General features: G+C 33.5%; 1 protein-coding gene across 1 annotated transcript in view; it reads left to right on the top strand.

Annotated features, from left to right (window-relative positions):
* The window catches only part of TMPRSS15 (transmembrane serine protease 15), a 49,240-nt gene that overhangs the window by 16,177 nt on the left and 18,923 nt on the right, over nt 1-14,140 (top strand). The window contains 7 exon segments of the mRNA XM_074536212.1: nt 2,090-2,198; nt 4,991-5,100; nt 5,980-6,117; nt 6,668-6,817; nt 9,045-9,147; nt 9,612-9,762; nt 10,951-11,092. Of these exon segments, the coding sequence (XP_074392313.1) occupies nt 2,090-2,198; nt 4,991-5,100; nt 5,980-6,117; nt 6,668-6,817; nt 9,045-9,147; nt 9,612-9,762; nt 10,951-11,092 (903 nt within the window).

Here is a 14,140-nt window from a genome sequence, read left to right on the forward strand (position 1 = left end):
CTAGTCTACCTAAGGACTTGTTTGAATTTACTCACTTAAGAGGTAAGGAACAAATAAAATATAACAATAAGAAGATAAGAACAATCATAATAATAGGGGGCATCTCTTATGAGGAAAGGCTGAGGGAGTTGGGGCTGTTCAGCATCAAGAAGAGACAACTGAGAGGGAACCTCATCAGTGTCTGTCAGTGCCTGCAGGGAGGGGTCAGAGCAGGGACCAGGCTCTGCTCAGTGCTGCCCAGCAATGCGCAGGAAGTTTCACCTGAACATGAGGAAGAAATTCTTCACTGTGCAGTGACCAAACACTGGGACAGATCACCCAGAGAGGGTGTGGAGTGTCCCTCACTGGAGATATTCCAGAAACATCTGGACACAAGCCTGTTCCATGTGCTCTAGGTTGATCCTGCTTGAGCAGGGAGGTTGGACCCATTGTGGTCCCCTCCAACCTGATCCATTCTGTGATTCCAAGAGAAATGAATGAGCAAACACTTGTCATTGATTTTATTAGAAAAGTATGCTTATCTTTTTTATTGTTGTCCATCCTATGAGACTCCTTTTAGATCAGATTATGTCTTACTTGTTAACAGGACCACTTTTTCCTAATCTTCACTGATAACAAGCTCAAGAACAATCAGTTCTTCTCACACTGATTTTCTTCTTCTCATTGGTAAGAACAGGAAATATGTGAATTAAAGTGGAGAAAAAAAGTACTTCTATACCAATACCCAGCTCTAATGCTAATATAGACTAATAACTATCATTCATGGACCTTTTCTCTTAAAATCTTATGTGTTCTGGTTTCCTCTCAAAGATTGCAATAGGGAATATGTTTCTATTTCGACTCATGCATTACGCATGTTGGCAAAGTTAATTCTGCACAGTCTTTATTTATGGTGTAGGGCTGCATGAAACAAAGCTTGACTTTTATTTTGTGTTTGCAGCAGTGATAGGCAGAAAGAATTTTGCACTTAGAAAATGAACACACAAGGAGGCCCAATTTATTAGTTTATATATAATTTCCCAGAGGAAGACTATGCTCAATAAAATTCCCATTTAATTTTCAATATGTTTGGTTATTCATAATTTGGACTGTCATTATAGGTATGGTTTCATTTCTGAAATTATTAAAAGCTCTGTATAATTTCTGATGAGCTGCCTCAAACTGATGAACTTGTCCTTACCTCTCCAGATAATCATGTGCGGTATTGATTTTATCTTTGTGTGAAACCACTATGATACTTTTTGAACAACTGAAGAGAAAACATTATTAGACAGATTCTAATATAATGTTCAAGAGATGAAGCAAAACCTTCAGCAATTCCTCAGTGTCTGCTGATATAAAAATCTCTATATGAATTATCATTTCCAATCTTGCTGAGGCTTAAAAATACTTTTTCCCCCCTATTTTTTAAGTGAAGAACTTTCATAAAATAGAATACCAACACTAAAGAAAAGACCTATTGAAAGCCTTTTGAAAAAATAGATGATGATAAATGACATTTACCTCAGCTGAATGAATTCAATAGCTGGCAGGAAACTTGGGAGATCCACTTATCTCTTCGAGTACTCAGTAATATATAAGGCAAGGAACCAGGAAGCTTATAAAAGTAGAGATAACAATAGTCAACCATATCCCCTTTTGCTTTTATTCCTGTGATATCAAATTGTCTCTGGTAGTACAAACAGTTTTCTGATTTAAAGTAGTTGTAGATAAGAACTGGTAAGGCAAGATCCTGCTTCTTTATAAAAGTATGGAGTAAAATGAAAGTATTGGATTAGCTAAATCCAGTTGCTGTTTTTGAATTATTTGGATTGGTTTAGACTAGTTTGGATTAGCTGGATTGTGTCGAATTTAAAAATGAATTTTCTATACTACTTTTCTTCTCATATAGTACTTTGAGATCAAACAGTGATAAGAATTAGAAATGGGAATAAGTTGATATTGTATTTTATTTTGTCTTCCTATTGTTGCTTACAAAGCAGTTCCAAGGTAATCCATGTAAATCAATATCCAGGGTCACCCACATTTTGGCTCTGATTCTGTTTTTCAAATGTCATTCTGACAAATGCTCTTCATTATATCTTTACAGCTGCAGTTTGTGATGGACAGTTCATGTTGACTGGCTCCTCTGGGTTTTTTCACTCAATGAATTATCCAAACCCATATAATGAAAACATTGTTTGCAAATGGATAATAGTGTAAGCCATTTTCCAATAATTTTGTACCTAACATTTTTTTTTGGATTATGAGGTGATCTTATTTCCTGCACAATAGTCTTATGTCATTTGCTTTTATTCCCAAATACCTCAGCATAGAAAATATATAATATCATTTTCTCCTTTGTGTTTATGTGAATTTTCTTTAAAAACCTTCATGCATGAGCTCCATAACTATATCAAGAATTTTTCCACTTACAAAAATTCTTAGGTACAATTTTCAGAAATCTTGTATGTTATATACATCTAGAGGAACATAAGTGTAAGTTCAAAATAAATCACAGAATTCAAAATAATTGCAGGATTTTTCTTCCCCAAAGGATGATATTAAATAGTAGCTTTCAGATAATGTCTTTATATGATGTAATTCTTATTTAACAGAGTTTTCAAGAATTCGCTTGTCACTTAGGTGTAAAGGGTTTATATGTGAATTAAGAGTATCTGTGTACCCATGTAATTTAGAAATATGTTTTAGAATTATAAAGATATTATATTATATTATATTATATTATATTATATTATATTATATTATATTATATTATATTATATTATATTATATTATATTATGTTTTTACATAATAGCACCAAATGCCTGTTAAGCCTTAGGAACAAGAAGTAGAATTTTTTTTTATTTTTTTATCAAGGATATGTACCTACAGACAGGGACAACTGTTTGATTTTGACTCTCTAGGTCCAGTTCTTTGGCCAGGGACAAAAAAAATAACCACACTATATGATGAAACTCATCCAAAAGTACATATCAAAAAAAATTAGATGATCGCAAGTTAGACAGTCCTAAAAATCTTTCCTATGACTGACAATTCAGAAGTTACTGGTTTGAAATGCAGTAATTCTTACTATGGTTTCATAATAATGGCTGCACTTTGATTCTGAGAAGTATTAATTTGGCAGATTTCAAAGGAGATTAAGAAATTGCCTTTAAAATTGCAAAAGGTTCAGGCTTCTCATTCCAAAGGCTCCTTTGAAAGTGTTATGCTTTGATTTTGTTCAGAACTTTCATCTTTACCCTGAAATTCTAGTTTTCCTTCTGTTTAGCACATTTTTTCCTTCTCATCCTCAGTGGTACTGCTCACCAGTAATTACTGACAACGCCTGGCTTTACAATACAGGTGTGTCCCAGGAAAAGAAAACAATTTTTTCCCTTCTGAATATATCTGCCTTGTTCCTCATTTCATAGCATTGCAGAATTTGAACTCAGTAAATAAACATGGCCCCAGTGCCCTCCCTCCTTCTACACTGTTGGTGCTGCTCCAAGAGCTGCTATAGCTGCAAAAAGCATTGTATTAGGTAGATATCTAAACCAGAGATATGGCTAGTAAAAACATCATTTTGGAAAGAATCATGAGCAATTGCAAATAATATGATAGAGGTTCTGCAGATATGTGTAATTACAGGTTGAAAAATGACAAAAAGCAACCATCTGAATTAATTTCCACTTAACTGCTTTAAGAAATCAGGCAACACTGAGAGCAAAGCCCAAAGAAATTCAAAGTGGCGCTCAAATTTTTTTTTTCTTTCAAACAGAGTTTTTTCCATGAGGGAACTTTTGGGTTTTCCAATAACCTACATTTTTATTATCCCTATAAAAATGTGTTAGAAGGCAACCTATATTACATCTGAGATTGGATGTGCCTTTGTCTAGAAATATTTCCCCATTGCCTTTAGGAAGAGCTTTTACATTTTCATGCCCTTTAACTCTAAATGAAGATCCAATGTCCTCTCCTTAAAGAGCAATATGCTTAATATTTCCCTGGAAGTTTAGCTTCCTGAACCTTCCAACTACATGTTTTACTCTTTTCTAACCAAAGCTGTTTCTTCCATCTGGAGAAATATAAAATTACAACAACAACATAGAATTTTAAAAGGCAAAATATCTAAGTCTTTATTTCACCTTTTTCTACTTATCATTACTGATAGACACCGGCAGATTGCTGTTAAAAGATTATTTTCATGGAGTCTCTGAATTTTGAAAAGAAATCCACATAGTGGTAACTAAGCTGGTAATGTTTTAGAATTTTGACTACCATATGTGTCTAGTGCAGAGGAAATGGGAGAACAAATTAAATATAGATTATTCATAGAGCATAATTGTAGATTATTCATAGAGCATAACTGTAGCAAAATAAGGCCAAGAATTTTTACGCTTTACTTCAAGTGACTTCTGTCATTAAACTTTGGGTGTGATGATTTTGATTTGTAACAATTTCCCAAAGAGTGGGTTTTACGTCATCAAACCTGCATGCAAACCCTGTTTCTGTCATAAGAGACAATGTTTTGGGCTTTCAGGAGACAGATTTTCACATCTTGCTGTTCATGTTGATATCTTGATTCTGTTCCTCTGGGTTTGGGAAGTCTACCTGAGCAGTGCGATATCTAAGAGTAAAATGTATGAAAAAAGGGATTCAATTCAATGAGATGCAGAGGACAACAAAACCCTCCAAAAAACCATCCAAAAAAAACCCTTCTAGAACTGATAATCACATTGTAGAGTTCAGAACATTCAGTTTCTAGAATACATTTAACTCCAGTGCATAAAAGTGTGCGCACACTGTTACAAAAGGTTTATGTCCAATTCCTTTGGCAATTTTACAAGCTAAAAATGAAACAAATAGATAATCTTGATTAATAATCTAGATTAAAATAATTTCATGTTGCATCTGAATTTATCCTTCAAGCACTCAATGACTTCAGTGACTTTACTGAAGTCAAATAACAGATTTTCAGTTTTGAGTTTGTTTCTTTTGTTGCCTTAGAGTGCCTCCAGGATTGTCCATTAAACTGAACTTCACTTCTTTTGAAACACAACCATATGCAGACGAGCTGAGTATTTTTGAAGGACTGGGACAAAACAAGGTTTTAAGAGGTAAGTTTATTTTTCAGCTAATAATACTAAAATCTCAGTGGTAAAATAAGCATTTTGAGGTATCAAAAGCTGCACATGTATGTTTAAAAGGAAGACTGGATCTGTATAAAGTTGCACTTTTAGATATTAATTTCAATGTACCCGTCTTTTAATTTGACCAGATAAAACCCTTATACATTATGAAATTTTTACTTGGTTTTTTGAGATCTTATTTGAATGATCTTGATAATTTTATCAGCCTCATGGTCCTGTGGGGTCCATGTTTCATTGGAAATATATTGTCAGAAGTTCCTGTAATATCACACACAGTAACATAAAATGAAAGCATCTAAACTAAACAGGTGAGAGAATTGCTACAAAACTTCCTGAAAATCTTTACAAGTATTTGTAAATACATTGTTTTCCTCAGATCTTGAAATACTGATAATTCCTTATCTCTGTCTCTATATTCTACTCTGAAAACTAGGATTTTACCCATTTTTCATATGACTCTGTCTATACAGCTGAATTCTATCAGAGATTGAAAGCATATTCTGAAGATAGACTATAGGAAGATAAGAATATCAGAAAGACATTATTGTTTTTCCTTATTTCTGGAAATAGGTGGAGAATGGGAATGAGAAATGGCAGAAGACTAGCTGATATCCATACTGATGGATATGAGAGATGGAATATGCAGAATATTTATGTGTCAGCCAAACAGCTAAATGCTTCAAGGTTTTGAAGCTATTGTAGCAGGATCACAGTACAACAGGAAAAGCATTCCTTAAGACTCAATAAACTAATCCACTATGGTTTTGTGACAATACTGGAAATTTTAATGTGCCTGTGATTATTTTCTCTCTGACTGTATGTTGGTTTTTTTTTATTTGTTTTCAGCTTCTCTGTCAGGGACCAATCCTGAAACAATTTACATCTTTTCTCATGAGGCTACAGCACAGTTTATGTCTGATTATGCAGAGAATTATAATGGCTTTAATGCAACATACACTGCATTTAATGCAAGTGAACTAAACAGTAAGTATTCTGTTTGTGTGTGTGTGTTTGCTTTTTTGTTTCTTTTTTATCCCAGAATTTTGGTGAATCTACACTTTCAGTTTGAGAAAATGGCAGTGGAAAGGGAAGCAACATTTTCTGGCCTCAGTCCAATATCTAGATCCACTTTGAATAAATTCATACTCTTTTAAATATCAAATAAATTACAGGTCTACAGGCCTGTATCTAGCAGAAGGGTGATGTCTTGCAAAACTCATCTGTGTAAATAAACCTGTGTCTGCACCTCCATCAGATTCCTCTCGGCCAGCTTGTTCACTAAACACTATGAAATCATTGACCACAATGTCTTTATAAAATAAAACATTCAGAACGACATCTAGAAACAACATGAAGAAAAACACACTTATTTGAGTAATTTTGTTGCTTTTCCTAAAGAGGAAATTAAGTCACTGTAGGCTGGTTTACAAAAATATTTAAAAATTGACATTATTCATCACTGCTCCCCATGTAATTCTAAGAAAAAACTTACCATCTCTGTCATCTTTTATTTACTAGAAGTTCTTATTCACAGATTATGAGAAAATCAACTGCACTTTTGAAGATGGCTTTTGTTTCTGGATACAAGATTTGGATGATGATTCAGACTGGGAGAGAGTTCAGGGTCCCACCTTTCCCTTGATGAGTGGCCCTGAATTTGATCATACATTTGGCAACTTTTCAGGTAAGATCAAAAAAGTGACTTGAAGATTGAAGGAAAAACTTGATTTATCTTATGTCACTGCATTATGGATTCTTCATAGTGGTATTACTAAAATGTTGTATTATTCTGCCATAAAAATGTCAGTGCTACCAGATTAAATGTTTTATCCTTCTGATTGCCATCTTGTGGAAATATACCAAAACTAAAAGGAAAAAAAAAAAAAAGTAAAATTATTTAAGTATGAAGTACTAAAAATTTCTATTGGGCAAAAATGTTATAGGTCAAAAACCTGCATGTTCAATTTGAGGGGGAAAAAAAAGTATAATTGCATTATTAGGCAAATCACTTCTGTTTCATCCCTCTCTACTGCTGACATCCTCATGGTTGTCACAAAATAATTTTGATTTGAATAAAGCTGACCAGCAGTTTTCAGGGGGCATCTGTGTCCCTGGTTACTGCACAGCAAAGACACCAACTGTGCCAAACATCCCACAAACACTCCAGTAACTATTAGAGTTAAATAACTTAATTGGAAGAGTGGTCATATCAAAAGTGGAATCTATTTAAAGAGGCAATACTGATAGGAATTAGATTTTGAATGTATCATGAATCCCTATACCAGCATTAGACTCCATAAGTGTTTTTCTACTTTAATAAAAAAGCCAAACAATCTCTCTCAGTTGATTTGTCAGTCCAGCTAAAACAAGATAAAATACAAATTGGATTTTGCAATGCTTATATGTATTCTATGCGAGACTTACATAAAATTTATTCAGTGACAAATGAATGGGAAAATTGCAAATTATTCTGAAAAAGTTGCTCCTGAGAAAAGAAAAATAGTATTCTGCTCTTTATCAGATAGAAATTATTCACCCCTCTCTGAGTAAATGCACATTTTCTAAACAATCTTCAGAACACTGTTTTGTCTTCCCATTGGGCTCCTAGAATGCAAATCAGATGAAAGAATGTAATTTTTTTTTAACAAAACACTTGACAATGATTTCTTTCTCTCAAAAATATTAATGCATTTTAGGGACTCTCAGTTTTCCTATGCCAAGTCTAAGCTGAAATATGCAATGTTCCTATGTGTAATGTTACTATTGTATTGCATATTTAAATTTCTATGACCTGTATTTTGAGGAAATTGCATCATAAATATCAAGCTATTACATTCATGAAACACTTTTTTTGTTTTTTCTTCTCCAAAAAAGTAAAGGCCTTAATACACATTCAGAAATTGATTATGAATTCTCAGAGGATTGAAACAAAGACAGAGAATTGTCCCTTTGACTATATGAAGAACTTTTTTCTTTAAGTTAGACACCATCTCTATTTTACTGCAGGCTCTCTAAGTGAAGAAAGAAAATTAAAAGACTGATTCATATTTCAGATTAATTTTCAGGAATTTTAGCCTCCCACATGAAAAAAAAATGAGATAATCTGGAAATATAAATAACAAAATACAGTGTACATAATTTAATTCATATAATTATAATTATATTAATTTGAAAATTCTGTTAATATAATATTTGCATATATATGTATTGGTTAGATAGAAGAAAATACAAGATTACATCCATGATTTAAATAAAGCAAGAATTTTATTTTAAAGCTGCCTAAGTTTGCATTTCTTATGACAATTCCCAGTGCTTCTATGGCCTGGCCTCATATGGCAACAAGAAGTCCAAATTCCCAGCTGCAACAAATTATCTCAGAAAAAAGCTACAAACTCAATTTCACACATAAATTTTGTTGTTGTTGTTGTTTGTTTTTTTATAATGCCTTACCTTGCTATAAAATATTCACAGTCATTCTGCCATCCTCTCAACACACAATCCATATTTCCCATTGTCATTTGTGGATACAAATTATGAAAATGTTAGGAAATTCTCTGCAAAATCACAAGCAGTATCAAACATTTTTATAAAGGCAGGAGAATTTCCCCCTTCACAGAATATAAGGCAGAATTCCCACTGACTTGGAAAGGGCTATATTGGACTAGTATATCCCATTGCTTATCTAGTTCTGAGGAGTATCCAAGAAGCTTAAAAGCTCCATTTAATATCTCATTGACTGATGAATGTATCTTGGGATAATCCCTGACATTTACTGTATTGGGAATCTTCCAAAGCATGGAACACTGTCTATGCTTGATGCTATTTTAAATATAAAAACTCTAATTCAATAAGTAAAAAAGCAAAAAAGAAATTTCTTCTGTCCTGGCTAAAGTGTGACCATTATCTTGCAGGATTTTATATTTCAACACCCATTGGACTTGGATTCATAGAAGAGCGGGTCCGGATTCTGAGTTTGCCTTTGGTCCCTTCAGACACCTATTGTCTAAGCTTCTGGTATTGTTACATAATTCCTAAACTTGTATTTTGTCTAAGAATGTACCCAAAGAGCTTTCTTTCATTTAAAATATTATTCCCACTCAGCGTGCCAGCAGCACCAGCCTGGTTCTGTTTGGATTTCCACAATCAGTCTCAGCTCCAGCCTGAAGTTTAACTCCTTCACAGCTTTGACTTTTGCAATTAGCTATGAAGTGTTTTATTTTTCACCCTGCATCCAATATTGATTTCTATGCAAAAAAGATATTAATAATCCTTGAAATGTTTTTTTTTTAATGTGCTTAATTAGGCCTCTACACTTCCAGGTGTAATTTAAACATGCAATTAATATTGTTTTCATGCTTGCATCAAATTAATCCTGATTTCATGAAATATTATAAAATAAAAAGAGTGACATTTTTTCATGGATTCTGACTTTGTTCTAATTCTGACTTTGTTCTAATAAAATGCTTTTCCCCCTCTAGGTATTTCATGTATGGGGATAATGTTTACCGTTTAAGAGTCAGCATAAGCAATGAGGGTGGTAAGGAAAAGATAATTTTCGAGAAAGAAGGAAACTATGGAAGCAACTGGAATTATGGACAAGTAACTTTAAATGAGACTTCTGATTTTAAGGTTTGTTAAGCTGCTTTTTTTTTTTCTTTTTTCATTTATTTTAGCTAAACTGATGTCAGAGATTTTTGTGAAATGAATCCAAAATTCCACTATTCCAAAGATAATACTTAGTATCATTTTAAAATATCTACCCTCAAATAAATATTAGCATACAGAAGACTGGAATCCCCATTTAAATTCCCACAGCCCCCCTTCCCTACTCTGGAACTTAAAGTATTAATATTTCAGAAAATATGATCATTGTCAAGGAACAATGAATGTTATCATGAGAGCTTTCCACAAAACAAAAATGTTCAAAGCCTATCAAAATCTGCTGTGGAATATAAAATCTCAATAGTGAGGGTGATGTGAAGCATTTAGCCATGAGAAGATTTCAATTTAAATTACTTCAGATTGTGAATCAGTGTTTTCACTAATTACTTACAGATTAATCCACTGAAAGTGTGTTGCAGATGGAAGTGCAATGATTAACAACTGACTTTGACTCATTTGTAAACAAAAGGATGAGGTTTATTCCAGACAATTCTTTCAGCACCTCTCTTTTGAAAACAATGTCTTTTTATATGCATTTGGGATGGTTTTCCTTGCTACAGTAGTTTTGATTGATTTCTGGCAAGCACTGCTAGAAAGATGCATTTAACATCTGAGGAAATAAATGCATCTGTGACCTGGATGCATCAGATTTCCAGGAAATCTGCAACCACATATGATCTCAAGAAGATTGCTATATCTAACTGTAGTTCATCAGTACTAATTCCTTGTTTGCAGGATTACTTTAAATATGTGGATATTAAACAACAGTAAAGAACAAATGAGTTTAATTTTAGTTTTTTGTGCCATTAGTTTAGGAGAAGTTTGGGCTGATGAGCAATGCAGAACTGTTTTTAAAATTACATTTAAATATATATATATAAAAAGCAAAGGTATTGAATATTTTTGAATCATAACCATCATTTTAATGAAGAAGCTACTACATTCCTTTGAATGATCCACTCAGTTTGCATAGTGCTGTTTTGTCTTGTGAGAAATTCTCTCTCATCCCCAACACCTTCCCCTGAGTGTAGCAGCAATGTAGATTACTGTGGAAATAAGAGCATTCAAGCAAAGACAGAATGGTGCAGCCTAGGAAGCTGAAAATGGTTCATTAATTTATAAAATTCAGATTTTTTTTTTTTTTCCTGAATTCAGGTTATTTTTGATGCCTTTAAAAGGCGTGGTCCCAGTGACATTGCCGTGGATGACATTGGCCTGACAAAGGGAAAGTGTAACCAAGACAATTATGTAGAGCCCACTGTGAGGCCAACTACTGCCACCACCCCACTGGTTCCCAGTAAGTCAACACCAAATCACTGTTAATTTCCTCTTGATGTATCTGAGTTTGAGTGGATCAGAATTTTCAGCTTCAGTTTTATAAAAACCTCTCGTCAGCATTATAAAATTATCTCCAGGATAACACACTAAGATTAAGCTCCATGCCTCTCCAGACCCTTCCAGCTGCAGAGTATTTTAGAGCAAACTACAGAGGTCAAATCTTACTCCAAGCATTCTAGTTTCACAGAGCTAAACAGGAAAATCTCACAGCAAAAAAAAAAAAAAAAAAAAAAAACACACAGAGAATACCTGTAACTATCCTTATAAATCTGAATAACTTATATAAAAGAGAGAGGAAACATTGTATATGATGATAAAGAAGTCCAAGCCCATTCAAAGGAAAAACCAAAAAAAAAAATTAAAATCTGATAAAATCTAAAAAATCTGATATTTTAATGATTTTTCCTTGTGGAAATATCATTAAAATTTGGGATGGGGCTCGCTTTGTAATTTATTCTGCAAGTGGATGAAATTTTGGAAAAAAAAAATCTACAAAAGGCCTGTTCAAATATAGATTCAATTCATTAAAGCAAACATTGAGCAGGTTCCAGGACTGCCTTTTATTAGATTTACTATGCCTTTCAAAGCACAGCTGGTTTCTCTGTAGACAAAATAAAAAATTTAAAATATAGTCTAAATGGTCTAAAATTAAAATAGTAGTAAGACTGTTCACATTGTATTCATGTTGAAACACTGTATACTATTATTATTCCCTCCAATCTGTACCTCCAAATCTATTGTATCAGGACAGGTAAGCAAAAACCTTTTAAACAGAAGAGTAAAATGCAGTTTCAGAGCTCCATCATGAGGCACAGGGAGGTAAAGTTCAACAAGGTGTGTCTGTCAAGCAAAATGAAATTTTAATAACAGTAGTAATTTCAGTCCTAGTTTCTCAAAATGAGTTTTGGAATTCAATAGCGGTTTTTATTAAAGTAATTTTGTGGAGAGATGCTGATGCCTGCCCCCTCCAGCTAACCTTCAGGTGCTGTGGGTAAACACACCTCACAAGTCAGCAGCACTCATGATTAGTGGTGGAACAGCCCTGTGCTAAAAGTGGCTGAGTGCTTCTGAGAAACACCAAAGGAATATCAAACTATACATCTCTGCCCAGTGCATGGTCATAAAATGTTAGCATTCTAAAAAGGGACATGGTAATATGGCTTATAACTCCTTATGAAAGAGATTAAAGGGAGCCATGGTACAAGAGGACAGTCTAAGCTGTTGCTGGGGAAAAAACAACTTTCATATTTTTATGAAAAATAACTGCTACGTGTTATCTGTAACCTGATGAAAAAAAAAGTGAATGTTATCAATCATCTTCAAAGTATGAAATGACTTTGATGAATGTGTACAAGCTTACTAACACTAATGATTTCACTGCAAATGTCATGTCCATAAACAAGACATGAAAGAATTTGAGCTGAGTCAATTTCTTTTACTAGAATTAGAGCTTCAGTACGAGTCACTGGCATCATTCACAGTGCCACAAAAGCTCCTTGAAATGTAAAAAGGGATATTTTTGATGGTGGCATGGAAAAGCCGAATTTACTTTTGTCTTTTGTACAAGTCTGTCACCTTACACTTTCATCTAAAACAAAGATTGCTTTCATCTTCATGTTAATTTATAATCTATCTTTTAACACAAACAACAGTGTGGAAAAGTGTACATTCCATACTTATGTCAATATAAACTGAAGTTTAGACCAAAAAACAGAGATACAGGTCATATACAATTTCTGAAATGTTGAGAGAAGTTGTGCTCTCTCACACCTCTTTTGCTCAACCAAGACTGTTGGTAGTGATTACTATTTGGTTCTCAGCTGTATGAATAACTCCTTATGAATTTATGTTCAAAGATCACTGGAAACTTTTAAAACATTTTTTCAAGAGATTAGTAAATTCAATTTCTTCTCTCATTTTTCCATGATAGACAAAGATCATTACTAATGTGCCGTATGTGTAGTCAAGACCAGATCAGATTTCAGGAGCCGTAATATTCCATTAAAAAAAATGTAATCTTTATCTGTCCATGGTATTTATAGAAAATAATGTTCCTTGTGAGCCATATGGCTGAAACATAATATAATTATTAGTCAGGATAAGATTGTTAACAGTTCCTTTTCCTTTCTGAGCTTTTGGCTTTTCTTGCCAGGAGTGATTCAGTGAAATAGAAAGTTCTAGAAAATGGCTGTTGTGAGGAAGTTCAAATTTTTCTTGGTTTTGGGGTTTTGGTTCTTTTTTTTTTTTTTAAGCTTTCTGCCAATGGGATTCAGCGGTCAGACTTGGTAGAATTTATAGATTATGCAGTCCCCAACCAAGAGGCTCAGAGTGTGAGATGCTATCAGACATCATGGCATGCAAACTTGAGCCATAAGGGGTGGGGAGGAGAGAGTTAAAGTTTAGCCAAAGTCTGAGAGATAAAAAAAAAAAAAAGGCAACAATTTTAATTCAAGAGATAAAACATTAAAAAAATATATGTAAGGTAAAGCTATTTTGCCTTAACTACGATTTCCTGAAGCAAGTGGAGGAGCACTGTTCATTTTGAATGAAGTGATTGTGAGCAACAAAATTGGGAAAACACCGAAGTTCATTCTCATGATTCATTTAGTCATTCTGATGGCTAAAATGAAAAGAAATAATATTTCTCAATATCAAGTAAAGTTTTTGAACACAAAGCTGATATATTTGGGATGTAAACCACCATCAAAATTATAACTGAAACAAAGTATTGAATATATAGAGTTAGCTGTGTCCCTGTTGTGAGTGCATGTTTATGTGTGTACAGAGATCTACAATATTTGTGTTTACAGAAATTTTATTAATTTTTACCTGTAAATACATATACATCTTGATGACAAAGGTCTTTCCTACTAGAACAGTTGTTTTAAGGAAAAGGCAAATGATTGGTTTAACTACTGAGAAGGTTTAGCTGTAAAAGGTTTTGGGGTCCTGAAGAAAACAAAAGAATGGTTTGTGGGTTTTTGCTGGAAGTTTACTTGCTAGATGA

This window comes from Zonotrichia albicollis, chromosome 2, assembly GCF_047830755.1.
Source record: "Zonotrichia albicollis isolate bZonAlb1 chromosome 2, bZonAlb1.hap1, whole genome shotgun sequence".
In the NCBI taxonomy this organism is placed as follows: Eukaryota; Metazoa; Chordata; class Aves; order Passeriformes; family Passerellidae; genus Zonotrichia; species Zonotrichia albicollis.